This window comes from Phyllostomus discolor, chromosome 2, assembly GCF_004126475.2.
Source record: "Phyllostomus discolor isolate MPI-MPIP mPhyDis1 chromosome 2, mPhyDis1.pri.v3, whole genome shotgun sequence".
Taxonomy (NCBI): domain Eukaryota; kingdom Metazoa; phylum Chordata; class Mammalia; order Chiroptera; family Phyllostomidae; genus Phyllostomus; species Phyllostomus discolor.
This window is the reverse complement of record NC_040904.2, coordinates 194,001,907-194,022,927: the sequence shown is the minus strand read 5'-3', so window position 1 is coordinate 194,022,927 and position 21,021 is coordinate 194,001,907. Positions and strand designations below refer to the sequence as shown.

Genomic DNA, 21,021 nt, shown 5'->3' with positions numbered 1-21,021 from the left:
TAAAACCATAAACATTCTTTTTCGTTTTTATTAAGAAAGCATGCAAAAAAACAACAACAACAATTGTGAGACCATATCCCCTTCCCAGCCTGCACCGATGCAAAGCATTATGGGTGGTAGGAAGGACTCACCAAACCAGAGACATAGGGGTTGAAGAGAGGAAGGCAGGGATGGGTGAATCTACACCAAGCAATTGCTCCTTCTGCCCCTCTCCTCACCTTCTCCCTTATTTCCTCTTGCAGGCAGTGAGCTCCTGCAGCTTTGCACACATCACCCAATACAATACAATGACTATACTTCAGGTCCAGCAATGCTGAACCAACAAGAAAAAGTAGTATTCTTCCATTTCATGGAGGGGCAGGGAACTGAGGCCCAAAGAGGGTCAGGTTTTTCCTGTGCCACTGAGCAAGGCTGAATTTAATGGAGGGAACCAAAAGTCCCAGGAGGCCTGCTGGCCAATCTCCAGCCCTAGCCCCAAACTTCAGTTACTCTGGCAGCCCACCAGAGTTCTTAACGGGGCTAGTTTTTCTTTAAGACACTGATGAATTAGAAACAAGGGCCACTCACATGTATGATTTAGTCTACCCTTGCAAACCCTGTCTGGATCTGAGTAGAAAAGTGATTTACAAAAGAGGAGTGCTAATAGGTAAAGGGGACATCTTAGGGAGAATAGATGGAAGTTGTGTGCAAGAGGCACCTTGATTGGAAGGAATAAGGAAGAGATGCCCAAAATAGGAACACTGGGCAAAGGCATTGTGCTGCCCTCTAAGGGAAATTCTCCTTTCCCCAGTGGGAATATGACATCATTCTTCAACCCCACTAACTGCCCTCTAATACAACAGGGGGAACTCAAGCCACGCACACCCCCACCTCTTACAAAGAACTTCGAAGAAATAAAGTGCTCTTTAGTCAACTGCCCTTTCTTGCCCCTTTACTTCAGCCTCACTAGACTTCTTCAACAAACTCCCATATATAACCCCTTTACAGAGAGAAAAAGGGGTGGAAGAAGGAAAAAGCAGGAGAGTAGAAAGATAAATCTCTCGGAAATCCTCAGTAAATAAAAGAACATGATGATAAAGTAGAAACCAAAGAGAGTTGCCCTGTCCAATCCATACATTTGTCCTGTAGTTTTCAGAAACAGAAAAACAGAAGTAAAACTGCTCTTTCCCCCCATGAGTAAAATTCAGTAATTAACCTTACATATACACTAAGTACTTTGCAGCAATAAATCATGGCCACTCCTTGTCAAAGGAGATAAGTTATCCCTATACCTTTTTCTGGGGGTTTCCCTTGGCCCCCAGTGATACATCACTCTAGATTATTTACCCCACACTACCAATGCCTTTGCCCCTCAAAAGACTATTGCAAAAGTTTCAGCTCCAATGATCTGGATTCCAACAGAAGCATTTGCCTACATAGTTAAGTAACTGAAATATTCCCTTCCCATGTCAATGCCGGCTGCATTTTCCTTTCCCCATCCTCCTATCACCAATTCCGTTTGGTTCTCTATGACAGGTGGGAAAGAGACTCCCACCCTGTCTTAAAACATGATGAAACCAAGAGTGCTAGAAAATAAGGCAAGAAAATAAGGTGAGTAGAAGAGTGGAGCAAACAACCAAAAGAGGACAAAATAGTATCTGCTGAATGGGAAATGGGGACTGAAGAATAATTGGTAAATGCAGATAAGAGCCACAATTAATGTTCAGAGAAAGTTATGTTTAAAAAGCCAAAAGGGTTAAACTGAAAACATCTCCAAAAAGTTGAACCTGTGCTGAACAGCTGTCCTCCGCCCGCCACAGCAGCTGAGGCCTGGCTCAAACCCACGGTATCTCCCACAGGGTATGGCCTAGGGATGAGCCAGCGGACTTCGATTTGACATAGTATTATTTACCAATTCCCAAATGTTTTCAATTCTATCACCCTGCTGTAGTATTCTACTCCATCCAGCCCAGCCTCTTATTCCACTAGGGTTTTATTGTCCCCTTCCGGCACCACCACCGTTATGCCTGTCCCTGATGGGGAATGAGGATCGCCAGAAGTAAGAATTGAAGACATAAAGGGACAAGGAAGAGCTCAAAGGACAAAATTAGCACCATTGAGTAAAACCTGCTAAGTCATGACTGCCAAGCAGTGTTAGAGATCCCTTCTACTTGAAAATGTGGCCTCTCCAGTCCTGAACTGAATTGACAAGAACAGAAAAAAAAAATTTAGGGCTGAAAGGTGGGATTAGCATTGAATTTCTCAGATAGAAAGGTATAAATCCAAGTATGAAACCTTTGTCTGTAGCCATCATGGCCTCACCTTCCAGCCACATGACTTTAAATTAGCAAGGGGTGCACATGGTCAATGGCATAGGAACAGGAGACAGAGGATTGCATATAACCAATAATAATAACAACAACAACATAATAAGAATAATAATAAAAGAATTAGGAAAAAAACAAGACGAAGAGGAAGAAGGAGGCAGGAAAGAGGGGTTATCTTCGGCAGCATCTTGCGGTGGCTTCTCTGACAGAGAAAGGAAAAAAAACAGAATATATATCTATATACAGGCAAGGGGGGAAAGGATGGGCTGGGGCTGCTCTTTCCCCACTGCCAGACTTCACCACCCAGCCCTGGGATGACAGTCACACTCTGTGATGCACTAAGTGATCAAGTCCCAGTCGAAGTCATCAGGGATCTCCTCATTGGCACCAGGAGGTGGAACCGGTGGCCGAGGGACCATGTGATGTGCTGTCAGGGAGAGAGAAAGAGATTAAAAGAAGGGTGGATGGGAAGCTATTCTGTCAGTTAGCTGGACAGTGCTCAGCCCCCCAATTACCACGAGGAACGCCTGGTGAAACCACTGTCCTTATCAGCCCCGAGAAATTTTTTGGTTGCTAGCCACTACTTCAGTGAAGCCCTAGGAAATAAACTGGAATAGGTCCCATGCCAATATGATAGTTTACAGCCATTAACACTTAGACGTATGAAGACTATGTAACAGTAGCAAACAACATCCAGCTGTACTGTTTTGAAATAGCATCACAGAAATGTGTGTATGTATTACATGGATAAGGAATACAGGCACAAAGATTCAGATGTCACCTCCAAAGCTGAAACCACTGGTAGTTTTGCAGGATATTAGTAATTTTTCTAAAATGTATTTAAAGGTGAAGGTCTGTTCATTTTGTACTATTTAAGATAATTTTGGGTCTCCCCTGGCACTACCACCATCAGAGATAGTTCGATCCCAGACCTCTGATAATAGAGGTCAGGCAACAGGAAAGCAGACGTGGGCGCAAAGCAGGTACGTTTTATGTTTTGCATACTATGTTCATTCTATTTGCCTGCATATATCTCTCATCTAGCTTCTTTTCTTTCTTTCTTTCTTTCTAGAGAGAGGGAGGGGGGAAGGGAAGGAGAAAGAGAGGGGGAAAAACATCAACGTGTGGTTGCCTCTTGTGCGCCTGCTACTGGGGACCTGGCCCGCAACCCAGGCATGTGCCCTAACTAGAAATAGAACTTGTGACACTTGGTTCACAGGTCGGCGCTCAATCCTTAGCCACACAAGCCACGGCTCATCTAGCTTCTAAAGCTACACATAAATGTTCTAGGTATCTATCTTTTGTTTACATTCTTGAATGTACTTGCTTTCATTATTGAAGGTACCAGATCATTTTATTTTATTAATTAATTTATTTTATTCTCACTCGAGGACATTTTTCATTGCTTTTTAGAGAGAGAGGAAGGGAGAGAGAAGAACATCAATGCAAGAGAGAAGCATTGATTGGTTGCCTTTATACACTCCCAGACCAGAGATCATACATGCCCAGACTGAGGATTGCAAGCATCCAGACCAGGAACTGAACCAACAACTCAGGTATGTACCTTGACTAGGCATTGATCCCTCAACCTTTTGGTTTCGGGAGGACACTTCAACCAAAGAAGCCACACTGACCAGGGCATACCAGATAATTTTGAAGTAAGGCTGTCCTATTTAGTCTCCCACGACATATACCTCACTAGTCAGTGGCCCACACTCTGGCCTTCAGAGTCTTGAAGGCTCACCCTTGCCAGGAAGCGCAGAGAACGCAGGCCAAGAGACAGGAGAAAGTGAAACAACTGGTGAGGGAAGAGACTGCTCGGTGGAGGGTGGAACAAGCCTTCTGGCTCTTACCTGGGCGATTGTATCCTGCTGAGTCCTGGGTGGAGATTGGGTACATTGGTGATGGGCCAGAGTAGAGGTGGGGGGCTTGTGGGTGCCCATAAGAGTTCACTGCCAAACAAAACAAGAGTTACTTGAACGGATTGCTCTACTCACTGAAGCAGGGTGCCACAGAGAGGAAAAAACAGCCCTCTTCCCCTCGCCTTAACTCCTCCCTCTCTGCTCTGTTCTGTTCTGTAGCTCCTGCGGGCATGAAGGCTTTTTGCAGAAGCTATCAGCGCTCACTTCTTAGGGTGAGAAGACCTGGATACTAGAATTGTGGAAGAACATAGCTATTAGAAAGATGACAAATATGAAAACAGGGTCATTGAATCTCTTTCCTCATGTCACTGGGCTGATGATCACGTAACGGTAGAGATTCAAGAGTTCACCTGACATAATTCAGATAGGGCTCGCTTAGACACAAATTAGGACCAGAGACTTTCTCCTCCCTTTTCTTATGTAATTCTAATTTCCCACAAGAAAGTATCATATGGTCTCTTTCTTTGGCATTCGCCAGTATAGCACATTATAGACAAATGTTCGGTCAATGTGGTGGACAAACTAGTCCCGCTGCTCAGTTTGGATCACTGCCCATTAGATGATTTTTCTCAATCCTCTTCTGCCCTTCTCCTCCCCATCCCTTTTCACCAAAGTCTCCACCTCCTTGGCCACTTGCTTTGTTTGTACCTTGGGTCAGGGCTGGCTCCTGTTTGCCACTCGTGAGGGCACAGGAGTCAGTAATACGGGGAGGGGCTGATGGCCGGTGGGAGCCCCCTTGGGAAGGCATGTGACCGGTCTGAGTGAGGAAGTGGTTGAGGGAGTCGCACAGATTGGCGATGTGATGCTGGTCCAGGCTCCAGTTCTTCTGCTCTGCCTGTCGCAGACTCTCCATCAGTTCTACGAACAGAGAAGCAAGAAGCGCTGTCCTCACAGAGGCCTCAGAGCCCCCACAAGATCGACCCCATCCCACTGTTCCGACCACATCATGAATCAACACCACTGATTAAATGCATTACCCATTATTACTGGTATCCATTAGGGCTCTACATTTCCAAACTCTCATTCTATTTGTTACTAAATTCGTTCCATAATTTTGATCTTACTGATGAATAAAACAAAATTTCAAAGTAACAGGGAATGAGCATGGCCACACCATCAGTAAATGTTGACGAGCATACAAATTAATGGTCCAGGGTTTCTGAATTCCTGAGAGCCTCCCCTCTCCCAGAGATAGAACTGGCTAGGATGAACCACTGTCCTGTTTTGAAATAAGGCTAAATTGACGAAACTTAACTTACAAATCATACCAATATCATCCACCTTGTGAAATATGAAGGGAAAATAATGAAATCATCAATCCTCAAACTTCACTTAACCATCCACTTCTGGTCCTGGTTTCTTTGGGGTTCATGCACTTACACTGGACCCTCCTCTCTCCTGTGATCACTAACCTGAGAACTGTGACTGCTCGATGCTGGACCAGTTGAGCCGATTCACCATCTTGAAGCTTTCCTTTAAGGAGTCGATATTAGAGAACCAGTCAGGAGGAAAGGCTGTAAAGAGGAAGGCAGATTGGGGAATAAGAGAGAGGCAAGTGTGAGAGGGCAGCCAACTCACAGCAGCCTGACTACATGTAGGATTCTGGCATCTACACAGGTCATCGATTACATCACCAAGATAGTTTTGAGATCTCCCTCCCTGGAGACTGAGGACTAGTAAAGCTATCTATGCATTAGGTAGTGACAGCCCCGCTCACAGGTAGGAGAATATGTAAAACAATCCCAATATAGCCACAATTTCTATAATACAGGGCTCAAAGTAGCAACTTAGCTCAGATGAGCTCTCACGGAGGAGGGAGACTAAAAGGCTCAGCATTAACTTCCTCACCAATTGTACCTCCACGCCAGGGCCAGAACAAGGCGGTCATTCACCCTGCTCTAGCATCTCCCTTTACCCTCCTTACTCACCAAAACCAGTACTGTTGATAGAAGCCTGGCCTTGTGGCTGTGGTGGTGGCGGCTGCTGGCCGGGGTGGGTGTGGGGATGGTGCTGATGAGGGTGGTAGCCTCCATGCTGCAGCGGGGGTGGATGCATGGCCATCAAAGAGGGAGGCCCATAGCCTTCAGCCCCAGCTTGCTTCCCCCCTGGTGGGGTACAACCATCTGGGCTTGGGGTGTGCAGTGAAGGAGCACCCCCTACAGTTGAAGGGCCCTGGGCTGGTGCCTGCTGCTGCTGGGGCTGTGACTGTTGGGGCTGTGGCTGTGGTGACTGCTGCTGCTGAGGTGGCGGCTGCTGCTGCTGGTACATGTAGTAGTTGTTAGAGGGCGCCATGTCGCCCAGGAGAGACGAAAAGCCTGCAGGGTAGGAGGAAGCAGGCAAGTCACTTGGGCAATACATTTTTCACTCAACAGGATTTCCACTGACTTGAGGTGGGTAACCTCAGACAGAAACCACAGACTTCAAAGGGTAAGGGTGTACTGGGACAGCAGGGATCCCATTGGTAGGTAAAACAGACAGAGGGAGAGCCTTGAGATTGTGGTGAGCACTGAAATTTTAGCAAAAGGTTGGCATGCCCCTTTTTATGCGATTTTACCAAGATTTGGGCGTAGGCCTGTAATCACAATATCAAAAGACACCAACATCACGTAAAGTTTAAAAAGCAAATCATAAAGAAGACAAAGCCATTGGACATCTATTTTCTCCTCTTCCATATTGTCCCTTCACCTTCTACTCCCACCACCTTTTCTTGTATTCACTATCAACAAATGCAGCTTCAGTGAGGAGTGGAGGAAGGATGGATGTATTTCTCAAACAGACTGGACAGGAAAGAACTAGAGATTGAGGCCTGTAGTCTTCAGCCATCATTAAACTCCAATAGACATTCCGCTGCCCTCGCCCACTGAACTTTTTACTTTGTTTCTGAGTGCCCCTCTATGTTCCTCTCTTCCAATCAATCAATCAATCAATCAATCACCTGGGTTGGACTTGTTTCTCACGCAAATGCTACAGTCTCAGAATACAACTCTAGATATGAATCCCCCAGGATGTAAAAGAACAAATTAATGACAATTAAAATAAACTTTCTAAAAGTGACTCCTAACTACTTTTAATCATTCTACTCATCTCCTGCTGTCTATACAGGGCCACAGTATAGAACAAGAAGATGTGATGATTCGCTTGAAGTCTTGACTGCATCCCTACCTCTAACTCCTTTAAAAATGAAACAGAACAGCCCTGGCTGAGATGGCTCAGTTGGCTGGAGCACTGTCCTGGGAACCGGAAGGTTTCAGATTCAATTCCGTCAGGGCACATGCCTAGGCTGCAGGTTTGGTACTCGCTGGGGCATGTACGAGAGGACAATGATTGATGTTTCTCTCTTGCGCTGATGTTCCTCTCTCTCTCCCTCCCTACCTCTCTCTCTAAAATCAATAAGCATGTCCTTGGGTGAGGATAAAAAAGGGGGGTTACGAGGGTTGAACCAGATCCTCTCCCAAAGAGCTTCCCAATAAGGACTGTAAATCATTCTCAACTGATAATTCAGGAAGTTGAGTATGGACAAGATATAAACTAATATTAGGAAGAATCATTAATTGTGTTAGGAGTGATAATTGAAATAACTAACTAAAAAATGTCTTTATCGTTAAGGATGCGTGTTCAAGTAATATTTACAGGTAGAGGACATGTCTGGGAATTACATCAAATTACTCCAGTTAAAAGAAAAAAGAAAGAAAGAAAGAAAGAAAGAAAGAAAGAAAGAAAGAAAGAAAGAAAGAGCGAGCAAGCCCTGGCTGGTATGGCTCAGTGGATTGAGTGCCAACCTGCAGACCAAGGAGTCACCAGTTCAATTCCCAGTCAGGGCACATGCCTGGGTTGCAGGCCAGGTCTCCAATAGGGAGCACCTGAGGGGTAACCACACATTGATGTTTCTCTCCCTCTCTTTCTCCCTCCCTTCCCCTCTCTCTAGAAATAAATAAGAATCTTTTTTTTTAAAAGGAGAAAACTGAGTAGTAAATAAAATAAACCTAACACAATATTGGTAATTGTTTAAATTGGGATATAGAAACATGAGGGTTTATAACACTATTGTCACTATTTTTGCATCTGTTTGAAATGTTTCCTAATAAAATATTAACATAAATATGCTAAAAGTAAAATTAAATTGTTTTGACAAAAAAAAAAACATGCGACCTTTTTTTTTTAGACTAACCCTTAAGGAAAGAGAACTGCTGTCCCCTAGTGGTCATTCCCTAAATGACTTGCTTGAAGCAATCAAATCACTGCCCTTCTAGACAGGGGATTCTTCCAACTCCCTTCTTTCTGAGCTAATAACCCAGACCGCATGTTGAGGTAGCTGTCCTTCAGAACTAAGCCAGAAGAGCTCGACTCCAAACAGTTTTCATTCATGACATGCTTCCCCTGACCAGTAATCAACCTCTCCTTATATTAAAAATAAGAAAGAAGGGAGAAAAGAACATGTCACCACCTGTTCAAAAATATAAAGACGACCGTGCTCCCACTGTAACTCCAGACTCACCATGCTGAGAGGAGGAAGAAGACTTCTCCAGCATGGACTTGTAGAGGTTGCGGAAGGACCAACTCAAATCCTGAAAATTGATCTCTGAGTAGGAGAATTTGAAGTCATGGTTCGTGTTATATAAGGGAGGCGGACCCTCAGCACTTTCTCGGCCTGGAGCCCCCGCAGCCACAGCTCCGCCATCCACAGATCCTGTGCCCTACAAACGAAAGTAAGAAAGACTTGATCCACGTCCTACGTGAGGAACCAATACTACCCTTTAATGGTGCCCAAGCTCTCCTGCCTGTCTCCATCCTCCACCAACTTTTCAACGAAAGAGCATCATTTTCTTCTTTCTTTATACTTCTTATTTTGCTATAGCCTCTTGCTCTTTTCCTATGCTACACCCATGCATTTATTTCTCTCATAAACGTTTTTGCCCCCCTTCTTCCAATCCCTTTTTTGGTAATCTTTCTCAAATTCCTGCTCTCACTTTCTTACCCCCTACCCCTTCTCTCTCTCTCGCTCAGCTTTCCCCTTTTCCTTTCCCCTTCTTTACCAATTTATCTGCCTACTGTATCACAGATACTCAATACATAATTTTGAACAGACAGATATATGACTCTATTCAACCACTCATCCGTCCATTCACCCAGCCAACTCATAAACCCGTCCGTTCATCTGCCCCTCTGCCCCCTGCCCCCTCTACTTCCTACCTGGCTGTAGCTGGCGAGAGATGTGGGGCTCTGAAGTGACATCTGAGGATTCCCCTCAGGAGGCAGTGAGGCTTCTCCACTCCCTGGAACACCTCCCCGGGGGCTCTTGCTTGCCTCCTGTTCTGGTGAGTCCTGGGAGAGCTGAGGGTTGTGAAAGAAAAGAAATCCATAAGCAGAAGCTTTCCTCCCAAGGCCCATGGTTTCACCTTTGCTGGTATTTGCCCTTTGCCCCAGGTATATGAAAGGGCAAATACCAGCAAAGGACTGAAAACACAGGAAAGAATGTGGAAGGAGCAGGTGGCTGAGAACTGACATTTCTCCATGAGGTGAGGACTTACATCATCATCTGGAGGGTGTCTTCTCTTTCGGGAGATGTCAGGACAGGTATCAATTGTCCAATAAGAGCCCTGGAAGGAGAACCAGCACCACAGAGAACAAAATCATTATAGCTGAAAATTCCCGTCTTTGGAAAAGTAGATATTTTGGAGGATTTTCTCATCAAATAAGAAGTATATTAAGACAAATGACTGGGAAGAAAAAGAAAAAAAGGAAAATAACTGGAAATTCACACAGAAGCCTAAGGATGCTGGCTATTTTTGAGGTGTAAATCTGTCTGTCCTACAGGTTCACTAAGTACATCAAACACACCCCCTGTGGTGCACTCGCAGACTTAGATTTTTCTGCAGAGGCAGAACAATGGTATCTAGTTCAAAGAGCTGGGCATGCCAGACACAACCCTGCCCTTGCTCGTGATCTGAGGCAAGGCTTGGACTTCAGTGTCCACATCTGTCAAATGAAGAGAATGATTTATCCTGTTTCCCTTTGAAGATAAAAGTCACGAGACTTGTGTGGAGAAAAGTTCCCACAGAGGTTATTAAGTCCACACCTTTACATCTAGAAAGTGTGCCACACGCAAAAAACAGGGCAGTAAAATTGACCTTAACACCAACATTTCTACTTTCTAAAAAAGATTTCACAATCTTCCTTAGTCACTGGTATTTGTGGGGGCCCCAAAGCTTGATTACCAAGCTCTTCCATTGAGAAAAAAATAAAGCTGCTTCTCTAATTAGCATAGTTTCCTCTTCTGGGTAATTAAAACAACCTCAGGACTCTGGGCTATCAACTACTTCTCTCTCCTCCCTGTTCCTCCCTTCAGTGCTTACAGAAAGCAGTATCTCACCTTCCCAGGATCATCCCGAGGTCTGGGCACCTTCCGGAAACACTTGTTGAGGGAAAGGTTGTGCCGAATTGAATTCTGGGGAAGCACAGAAGCAAGTTAGAGTGGAACGTTGTGCAAAGCAGTACATTTTACAATAGAACAAAAAGGGACACAAAAGGAGATAACAAAAAATAAAGTTCAAGTATCAGGGTAAACTTATCAACTCTCAACTCTACTGATGGAGGAAAGTACCTATCAGGTAGCAAGTGCAATGAACTAAGAAAAATGCAGAAATTATATTGATGAGTGGTAATGACTATAAATTTCACTACCAGGTGCTTCTGGAAAGCTGATTACAGTGTAGAGTTTTTCAATCTTCCCACCCACTGACAACAGGTACATAAATGCCTCACAATCACATCTGCCCAGTTCTTATATCATTCTGTCATAAAAGCACAATATTTTAAAACTATTTATAAACATAGTTACAAGTATAAATTATGAGAAAAACAAAAGCACACTTCACCTTTGTTTTCTCAACAGCCCATAGAATGGTCACATGAGGAAAAAAGAAATATTGTTGTGTAAATGTGCTGGGGGTTTTGGGAGCTAGCAGGGACATATTCATAAAGGAGAAAACTGAACACTTTTGCCCAGGCCGGGTGGCTCAGTTGGTTGGAGCATCATCCTGTACACCAAAGGTTTGCAGTTTCGATTCCCGGGCAGGGCACATACCTAGGTTGCGGGCTCCGTTCCTGGTCAGGACGATCGATGTTTCTCTCTCTCCCTCTCTTGCTCTCTAAACATACCCTTAAAAAACAAAACAACTGAATGCTTTCAACAGTCTTCAGCTCATCATCTGGTTTGTATGTCAACTGGTGATTCACAGAGTGAGAGAACTGCATTAAATCCCCATTCTACTCTGCAATTGGAAAATAAGTTGGCACTCCAAAAGACCGGGAACATCAGTCTTCCTTCTTTGTTTGGAAGAGGAGTCTCCTTCTTTTTTTATCTCTAGCCAAACAACTCATCCTCTCATTATTTGCTTGTTGAATGAGTTGTTGGTAAAGGACCTAATTATATTATTTTTTCTTGGTATACCAATTTTTAAAAGATAATGACTATGTACAATGAAACTTTGGAAATGTGATGAAATTCCTACCACTAGGCAGGAAGGAGCAATGCCATGCCTTGCACAGCGACTTAAACATAGTCGAGTGGCAATAAATATTTGTGAAATGAATAGATCTTCTTTTTGAGGAATCATCAGAGGGTACATGATGAGCAACAGCATCCTATCATCCCCATAACTATACTTAGAGGCTTGGGATCATTGGAGTTTCCCTGACATACCTGAGGAAAGGGTATACCACATGTCTGAGACAGGCCAGAGTGCACTGGGCCAGATTACACAAAGAAAAAAAAAACAGAGAACAAGGCTGTCAAAGGCTGAAAATAAGCCCTTGTTATAGAAGCCATCCCACCTTCCAACCAATGCCAGCATTCTTGTAATACGGGAAGTTATCGCAGATCCAGCGGTAAATCTCACTGAGGGTCATCTTCTTGGCTGGAGAGGAGTTGATGGCATAGGTGATGAGGGTGGCATAGCTGTATCGTGGTTTGCCATCCTGGTGGACTGCTGCCTCATCTTTGCTCAGGGTGGCATTAGGATCTGTGGGTGAGCCTGGTGGACACTTGCGGCTGCCCCCTGGAGTCCCAGCCTGGGAGGCACTCCCAAGCTTCTCAATGGTAGCCCGGAGAGTCAGCTGGGGGAGCCAGTCTATGGAAGTGAGGCTACTCTCAAGGTCAGAAGCCATGGTTCTTCTTGATTCTGCAGAAAAGTAGACACAGGAAACAGGAAAATAGAATAGATGAGTGTTACCTCCGGTTACGGTAGCAAGTAATACTCAAATGCTAGTGCTTTAAGGGAAGTGGGAAGCAGCATTTCTTTCTTCTATAATTCCCTTAGTAGACTTCTCTATGAGATAGCCCCCAACCACATGGTCCTAGAACCCTCCAATGGATCTATCACCAATTAACTATCAGATGAGAGACTGGTACTTGTTCTACATCTTAATGTGCGAGATGGCCAAGAGTTCTCTCCCTTCAGGCAGCACTAAGAGAGAAATCAAACCTCCCACCCAGCCGAGCTATCCCTTCCATTGTCCTTACTGAAAGACCCACAGCATAATATTTTAAAACTATGTAGAAATAATTTTTTAAATACACTTAGATAGCAAGAGAAATCTGCCAAAGCTTATTCTTCAATTATGTGACACGTTATAATTTACATACAACATCTACAGATAGATAGCACAAGTGAACATGTAAAGAAAAACAGTATAAACAGAAAAATGCACTCATGAAGCACACACCAACACTTTAAAGATGTTTCATATTAAATATATTTGAGCACTTGCCCTTTTTAGCCCACATACGTGTGTGTGAGGCATATTAGATATATACCAAGCATAAGTTACATATAAGTAGCAGCAAAGAACAGATGTAAGACAGACACATAAACAGGGTCCCCCAAAGAGAGATTACAATTAGCTACACAGCATACATTACCAACAGAGCCCAGAGTCACACACAGAGGTAACAGAGCCTGAGTACAGTTGCCCTCACACCTTGAAAGCTACCCCTCTGCAAGCTCCCGCCCACAGACACCTACACCAGGAAGAAGTCATCAACAAGGACCTCCCACCTCTCATCCTGCTGGGCTTCACTGAGCCAAGGAGACACCCAGCTGAGTGCGCACCGGTAACAATCAGATACCCTGGCTAAAAATAGCCACTCTGGGGCTAAGAACTGGCTCCCCTTCTCCCGCCCTCCTCTCTCCTTCCTTCCAAGCCAGGCACGCAAGCTCGCTGCACCTCCATGCAAACTCCTGGCGCTGCCAAGCCGCCCACGCCTGATGTTTGCACGCCCTGCTGCCACCCACACAGCCTGGGCGCTCTTTCTGGCAGAGAGGTGTAGCTAGAGTGACATCTTGGTGGGGGAGGGATTAGAACGATGGGTGACATCTGTAATGCAGGGTCTAGAAAGGCTGGCAGGAACCGCTTGGTAGCCATTTGGCACTCCCCTAGAGCTGATGCCAGCGATCCACTGAGCACTTGCTGCCTAACAGGTTTGTGCCTGCGCGGCCTCCAGATTCCAACTGGTATTTCTCCCTCTTACCCCTGCAGACAGTCCCACCGGGGCATGTCTCTAGCACACCTCAGATTTCTGAGTCCTGGACAGAAAAATATTATGTATGTACTCTAAACCCACACACAGATACTATGCACAAGCATATACATACAACTCCACACAAATCCACTCACTTTGCCATTCAAAGCTCTCTGCCACTTTGGCTGCCTAACCCTCTCCTGACTCCAACATAGCTTTCAGGCTATCGGTCACTCTTGTTGTCAGTGACTCTTCTCCCCTTGACACTTACCTCTTCCTCCTAAGGATCAACATTCATGCTCATCTCCTTCTCTCCCCAGGTCCCCACCTACACAATCTGTACACATACATACAAGTACCCTGCCCTGAGCTCGTCAACAGCAGCACACCCACTCTACAGGCTGAAGGAAACACCTTAGTGCCTCAGGGGCCTGGGCATCCAGAAGCCCAGTTGCAACCCAAGAACTGCTTGACAAGAGAAAGGCGGAGGATGGGGGGCGGGGCACGTTTATGAATAGCTTCATAAAGGGGTTTTCCTTTTATCCTTATCTTGTCTCCCACCACCCTCCTTTTCATCCCACCACCATGGAAACTTAGAAACTAATAGGGATATTCAATGGTTCCAGGAAGTCTCAGACCTCCTAGCACTATACTAAGTCAAAACGCCACAGGCTCTGGGGTAAAGTGGGGTTCTTTGGGCAGCAACCGGGGGCTGGGTTATCCCAGCTGAACGGTAAGACGTGAGCAGGGTCTCGGTGACCAGAAGGGGAGGCCTGTGAAGAAGTTTGACTCTATTCCCTACGATCTCCTGCTAAAGATCCCTAGGAAATCTCATTTTGAGAACACAGAAGCCTGTAGGGGGTATTTTATTGGAAACTCACCCAACACTGGACAAGAGCATGAGAGTAGATTTAAAGTGGTGAGGAGGCTTCCAGAACCCATTTGGCAAGTGCCAATCGCTGTAACTTCTGGAAAGGGAAGCATTCTCAGCCTTTTGCTAGTTGTTCTAGGCCCTTCCGTATCCTTACCCCGGCACCCGGTTAGGACACTGAGGTTAAATTTAACCTTTCTCCAGCACCCTCCCAGTCAGCCCTCCACACACCGCCCTAGCACTCAAAATATATTCCAGTCTTACCAGCTACAAGACGCTTGTAGCAAAAGGTCCTTCTGATCTTTCAGCACCATTCTCCTTCCACCCATCCCACTTCCTCACTCCTGTCACTTCCCCATTCTTGAAGGGCAGCCCAGTGTGAAAAGGCTCGAAGACTGAGGTTCCTCTGTTCCACTCCCAACCTTGACACTGACTCACTCAATGTCCCTAACCACCCCTTGCTCCCTAAAGTTTTGATGCCTCAGTTTCCCCTATCAATAAAAGGGCTGAGGTCATAAACACTGCCAAAGCTTCATCCCTGGAGGGAAGTGAATGAAGCTTAATGACCTCGTGGCTGCCACAAATTCCACGCTCCCCAAAATAATGGCATGAGGCTAATGTTCGGGGCTATTATTAGAAAGGCAAACAAGAGGTACTTCCATTTCTCAGTCCAACCAACCTAGTTACCCAGACCTCTCTCTCCAGGTGGGCCTCGTGCCACTGGGCTTGGGCAGAACCTGAGTCAGGCCACATTCTTCTCTGCGTGCTGGAAGACTGAAAGGAAATACCCACAGAAACTGGGAAAGGCAGCCAAAGGGCAGGCTCCATCACATCCACAGGGCGTCTAATGAAGACTACAGTACTGGGAGAAAGGCAGAGAAAAACAGAAAGACATTCTGTTGGAGTAGAAGACTGATCCCGGGTGAGACGTGTAAGATCCAAAATTATAGGCACAGCTTTCTTCCCATTTTATCTGCAAGGCCAATAATTGTTCTCTGGATGGTGCCAAGGTCAGGTATTAAGAGTGATAACTTCCTGCTTTGTACATAATGCCAAACCTAATAGAGCAGTGGCTAAGTTAACCATATTACCAATTACTAGTGAGGCTGCCTCGGTTTCAGTCCTGGCTCCACTACCTACGGGCTGTGCAACCTCAGGCAAATCACTTAACCACTGTGTGTTGTAGTGTTTCCATCTATAAACCAGAGATGGTAACTGTACCTATAGAGGGTTGTTGCAAGAATTACTCTGGGTTAATATTCTTAAAGCCCTTAGTAAGTGTAACTATTACTATTTGTGAATGGGGAAAAGAATATTAGAAATTAAAAATTAGAAAACTAACAGATTATAGAGGTAAGGCTGGAAGCAGAAAGCCTGTGATGGTTTACATACTGCAAAGCCTGCGCTCAGTTCGAGATATTTTCAGGACATCAGAATCTCAAGCTTTTGCTTTGGGGATAGCATCACTCCAGTGCTGAGCAAGTAAACTTCAAGGATGAAGAAATGGAGGAATATCATCTCTCAATTTTCAGGGGGCACAAGGTCTCGCCATAATCGACATGATCGGGAAAACAGCCCTCTCTAAACCACAGTTGATTCAGCCCCAGAGCCATGTGCTTCTGATATCACAGAGGCAAGAGTTAGGGAAACTCAGAGCCAGCAGGGCCACCGAGGCTGTGTGGCGGTGGTACACCTAGGGGCACCGTACTGCCGTCCGCTCTGAGCCATCAACAGGTTGCATCCCAGCAGCTGGTAGAGAGTACTTTGTAGAAAACAGACTGCTGGTACACCAGAGCTGTCTCTTTTCCAAAAAGTTAAGAAGGGAGTTTTAGGATTAAGAACCCAAGATTCTTATGCCTTTGAGATGAGAGATACCAGAAATGAAGCTCTCTTATTAATATGTCACAGAAGAAGCAGTCCCAGCCAGAGACTGGGCTGTCCTGCTGCTTGGGATGATTAGCATGCAGCCATTCATAAGGACTCCCACTGGCCAAGGAAGGCCAAGCCTTTCCTCCAGCCTGGGCATCCTTACTAGGACCTTCCCCAGGTCCTTGCACAGGGGCACCTTCTTTTAGAGGCCTACCAGAAACATACAATGCTAGGTCATCGAAGGCCTGGTCTGAAAAGCGTACATGTACCCGTCTCCAGAAACATACCTACTCGAAACACAGTCATGGAGCCACACCCACCTGAATTAAGAAACATGTGCACATCTTGCGGGGGGCAGGGGGGGCGGGGATGGGAATAAAAGGCAGAAAACTGTGCTTGAACAATTAAAATTTTAAAAAAGGGCAAAAAAGAGGAAACATATGCACATCATTCTAAAGCACAGCCACATAAACCTGGATTACAGCCGCCTCCTATACTTCTATACTGCTACTAACAGATAGCTTCCAGGACCAAGTGGTTGTACTTAGGGACATAGGCAACCCATCAATGGGCCAAAGAGAGAAGGAAGAAACATAAAAACCCAAAGAGATAAAGTATCCTCCCACTTGGCCTTGCTGTGAGGTGTAAAACCCCTTACAGAAGATATTTTCTAATGGCAAGGCAGGAAGGCAGGCACCCATTTAGTGACCCCAGGATGAAAGGCAGAACTCTACTGAACACCAGCCTGGGCTCAACTAGAAGGATTTCCTGGCACCTTTCTCGTGCATTTTCTAAAGATTCTGGACTTTGATGATTCCTACTCCTGTCTTACAAAGGAAAACTTAAATGCAAGATTCCGAAGACCCAGAACTGAACAAGAAGCAGGAAGGGAGAAGATGAGACTATCTGGTGCTTTCAGGAAAGGGAATTCCTCAGAGATCACATCTCCCTGGTGGCCAACTTATTCAAATGAAAGGCTGGAAAGGCTGAGCAGAACACTTCTCTCTCCCTAGGCAGGATCTGATTTTTCCTGAGGAACTAACTGTCAGCAAAGGACAAGAGCTGGACAGGGGACTGGGGCCGTGGCACAGGGTCAGCCTTAGGGAACAACTTCAGTCCAGGAGTTGGCATTTCCCTATGCTCTTTCTTCTTGTCTCAGGACATGTGGAGTTCCCATCCTCCCTTTGGATTTCATTGGTAGAGGCTTGCTTCCAGCCAGGCATGAGAATATCACTACAGGAGACCTCTTGATGTCTGAGCTACAATGAGTGGGGACAGACTGCTTTTCTTTCAAGAGGGCAACAATCACAGTGGTAGGAGAGAGCAGTTTTGGTAGACATAAAACTGACCTAGAGTTACAGATAAGAAAATGGAGCATCAATGGAAGCCGTAAACAAGGCCAGGCCATGAAACATCACCATGACTTTAGTGTGGGCCCACTCACCAGGTGAAAAGGCCCACTGTCCAGGTGACACAGGCCAAGGAGGGAGGGTGGTAAGAGAGTCTGGCTGGGATGTGTCCATTATTGTTACACAGTACAGATGGATTCCAAAAAAGCAGGCGTTTTCTGATATCCCTTTGCTGTCAGTATGGAAGCATACACCTCCCTAGGGACCTCGGATGAATCCCATCCTTTAGTGCCCAAACACCAAGAAACCCACTTCTCAGAGTCTCTGCCACAAGATGTGGGTTTCAATGCAGGAGCTCCTTCAGAACACACTTCTCTGAGGATTCTGTTATCACTCTACCTTCCCCAGTAATGAAACCCAAAAGACACCATCGCAGACCCCTACACCCACTCTTCCCTAATGATGACAGAGAGAAAGAAGACAAAAGAATGCACTAACCTGTCTCCAAGGTTCCCCCAGCAAAGTGAGGGAACCACCTGGTACTGGAGTTTGGGATTGGAGGGATCCCCGTCTTCAAAGGCAGATGGAGAGTCTCATCCTCAGTGGCTCCTCCTGTACTTGGCTGAGCCTTCCAAGCTGGGGAGGGGATCTGGGTCCCCTGAGGATGAGGAGCAAAGGGAGGAGAAGGAGGAGGGGGAGGAGGAGAAGGAGGTCCTACCTGCGGAAGGTGGCACACCCCCCACACCCTGCCAGTCACGCTGGGGAGGAGGGGAGGAGCCTCTCCCAACCAGGAGTTGTCTCCTCCCCCTTGGGGGAGTCCCCCTCCCCCCCAAAGTGGATCTTTCGGGAGTGGAGGGCTCCTTCGGTTTGCTAGAGATCTGAGCGGAGGGGCTCTGCCCTGTTCCACTGTCTAGGTACAAGGAAGTTGAGGGGGAGTTCTTCCCCACTCCCCAAAGGCTGAAAGCAGATTCCTCTTCTTTCCCCGGAGTGTCCCCCGCCTCTGTGAGTAGTGGAGAGGATGCAGGGTGCCTATTCCACAGGTTCACCCCCTTTTCTGTTTGCCTCGAAAGTCCCGAAGTGCTAAGAGTGTGTTCGGAGGGGTGGAGGCACGCGGCGCGGTCTCACTCTGCTTCCTTAGAAAGGATCGTCCCCCTTTGACTTCTGGAGGTCTATTCCCCGGCCAGTATGGGGATTTTCCTCGCCTCCAGGAAGGAGGGACTTGTCCCCTGTAGGGGTCTCTTCTTTCTCTCGCCGGGATGGTAAGGGTCTTCTCTTCCACAAGGAGAGAGGTGGCTCCCGTCCCCGCTCCCGCCTCCGCTCCTAGGGTGCCCCAGAGGGTGGGGTTTGCGTACTCCCCGCTCTCCCCGGCCGGCCTGGGCAGCAGGGTCCGGGAGGCCGCGGCTCCGCACCCCCGTCACTGGCTACTGTGGCGGCAGCGCCTCTTCTAGCCGCGTCCTGTCCGGTCCGCTCACTTCGCGCGTGGGGCTCCCCGCGCTGCCACCTCTTGGGCTCCAGCCAGTCCGGGCTCCTGGGGAGCCAGAAGGCGGACGGACAGTGTCAGGGCTCGGCTCGGGCTCGGGCTCGGCTCGGCTCCGCTGCAGGCCCCGGCTCCTCCCCGGCCTCCGCGCCGCACTCCGAGCCCCTCCCCCTCCCCCGCCCGCCGGGCCGCCGCCGCTGCCTCCCCGCGCGGGTTAAGGAGGAGCGGGCGGCACGGAGCTGCGGGCCTCGCCGCGGGGAGGCGCTGCGCCTGGGGAGCGGCGTCGCTGCACTCCCGCTCCCTGGCGACCCCGCCACTGCCCACGGGGACTGGCGCCGCCCTTAGTCCCCTCCAGCCGCCACTTGGACGCCTGGCTCCGTGCATCTCTCCATCCACCCAAGGTGCCAACCTCCTGCCCTGTACCCGGGGATTCCCGCGTTCGCACCCTACACGAACTGTCCATTCCGATTTGACACTAATTCTGGTACGCTGACCGTTTTTTCATTCTGTTGATTCTATATGCAGAAGAACATCTCCATTTTTTTTTCCAGGAATGTCTTTGATGGGCTTCTCTTTCCCCTGAGATAGTTTATAAAGAATTATAGGGATTAGGGTGAAGTTAGTAAGTTACCCTGATATCCACGTGGAGTTCAGTAAATGCTTGCTGAATAAATGACTATATAAAGGGATAAAAGAGCATGCAACTGAGAAAACTCTGAACTAAACATAAGAAAGTCTAGCTTTATAAGCTTGTGCAAGGCCCTTCTTCTATGGAATCTTGGTCACCAAAGAGAGGACCTTGCCTTGGGTTTAAAATACCCAATAAGGGTATTTTAAAGATCAAATGAGATAATGTACGTGGAAATGCTTTTTTAAGTTTACAGTATACGAAAACATGACTGTTGTTCAGTTACCTTGAAAATCCTATAATGTATCTTACTGATCAGAGAGTGTAAAATGTTCTCATTCTGTGCCACATATAGAATAATCCCCACCCGAAGATAGTAAATGCCACCAGGGACTCTACCACCATTTTTCCTCCTGGAGTCACATTATTTCTCTGTAGATTCTTATATATTTCACCTACTGGCTCATTAAACTTTTCTAAATACACTCTACTTTCTATCAGATAAAATAATATGAAGGCAAAATAACCATGAAGTAATTAAATTGCTGAAAAAAGACTACATACTCAAGATTACAGCTTGATGACTACATTTCACATTTAGATATTAGTCTTATGTCCTCTCACTAAATACATGACACTGTGTTTTACTTAAATCATATATATAATTATATTATATTTACAATGTGTCAGGCATTGAGCTTAGCACTCTGCATGTATTATTACATTTAATTCTTCTAGAAGCCCAATAAGGCACTGTTCTTAAACCTATTTTACAGATGAGAAAACTATGACTGAGAAATATTGACTGTGTCTCCACTTCCAAGGTGGAGGTGGGTACGCTTGCTTCCTCGCACAACCAAAATAAGGACAACAACCAATTTAAAAACAACCAAAACTGCCAGAAAATCTAACTGTGTGGAAGTCCAAAAAACAAGGAGCTGAAGAAGAAACCAGACTGGTTTCTTGTCATCCAGACTGGTGCGCTGAGACAAAGAAATACGGCCCAAATGAAATAACAGATCAAAGCTCCAGAAAAAGAACTAAGCATCAAGGAGATAGCCACCTATCAGATTCAGAGT

General features: G+C 46.3%; 1 protein-coding gene across 2 annotated transcripts; it reads right to left on the bottom strand.

Moving 5' to 3' along the window:
• FOXJ2 (forkhead box J2) lies at positions 1–19,489 on the bottom strand. Of its 2 annotated transcripts, XM_028531873.2 has the most exons (12): positions 18,336–19,489; positions 15,299–15,481; positions 12,062–12,408; positions 10,599–10,673; positions 9,757–9,825; positions 9,419–9,559; positions 8,724–8,922; positions 6,157–6,543; positions 5,641–5,742; positions 4,877–5,086; positions 4,160–4,258; positions 1–2,733 (listed from the first exon to the last, which is right to left on the bottom strand). In XM_028531873.2, the coding sequence occupies exons 3-12, from the start codon at positions 12,392–12,394 to the stop codon at positions 2,645–2,647; spliced, it is 1,704 nt and encodes a 567-aa protein (XP_028387674.1). In that variant the 5' UTR covers positions 12,395–12,408; positions 15,299–15,481; positions 18,336–19,489; the 3' UTR covers positions 1–2,644. The 2 variants fall into 2 exon arrangements, with proteins under 2 accessions (XP_028387674.1, XP_028387675.1); XM_028531874.2 differs by lacking the exon at positions 15,299–15,481.
• Between the last annotated feature and the right edge of the window lie 1,532 nt (positions 19,490–21,021).

What these genes read in the sequence shown, in the direction of transcription:
- FOXJ2 (XM_028531873.2), bottom strand. Translation starts at nt 12,394, where the DNA reads ATGGCTTCTGACCTTGAGAGTAGCCTCACTTCCATAGACTGGCTCCCC. An exon ending in TTCTTCCTCCTCTCAGCATG is followed by an intron (nt 6,544 to 8,723) that starts GTGAGTCTGGAG and finishes CCTACCCTGCAG; the next exon opens with GCTTTTCGTCTCTCCTGGGC. An exon ending in TATCAACAGTACTGGTTTTG is followed by an intron (nt 5,743 to 6,156) that starts GTGAGTAAGGAG and finishes TCCTCTTTACAG; the next exon opens with CCTTTCCTCCTGACTGGTTC.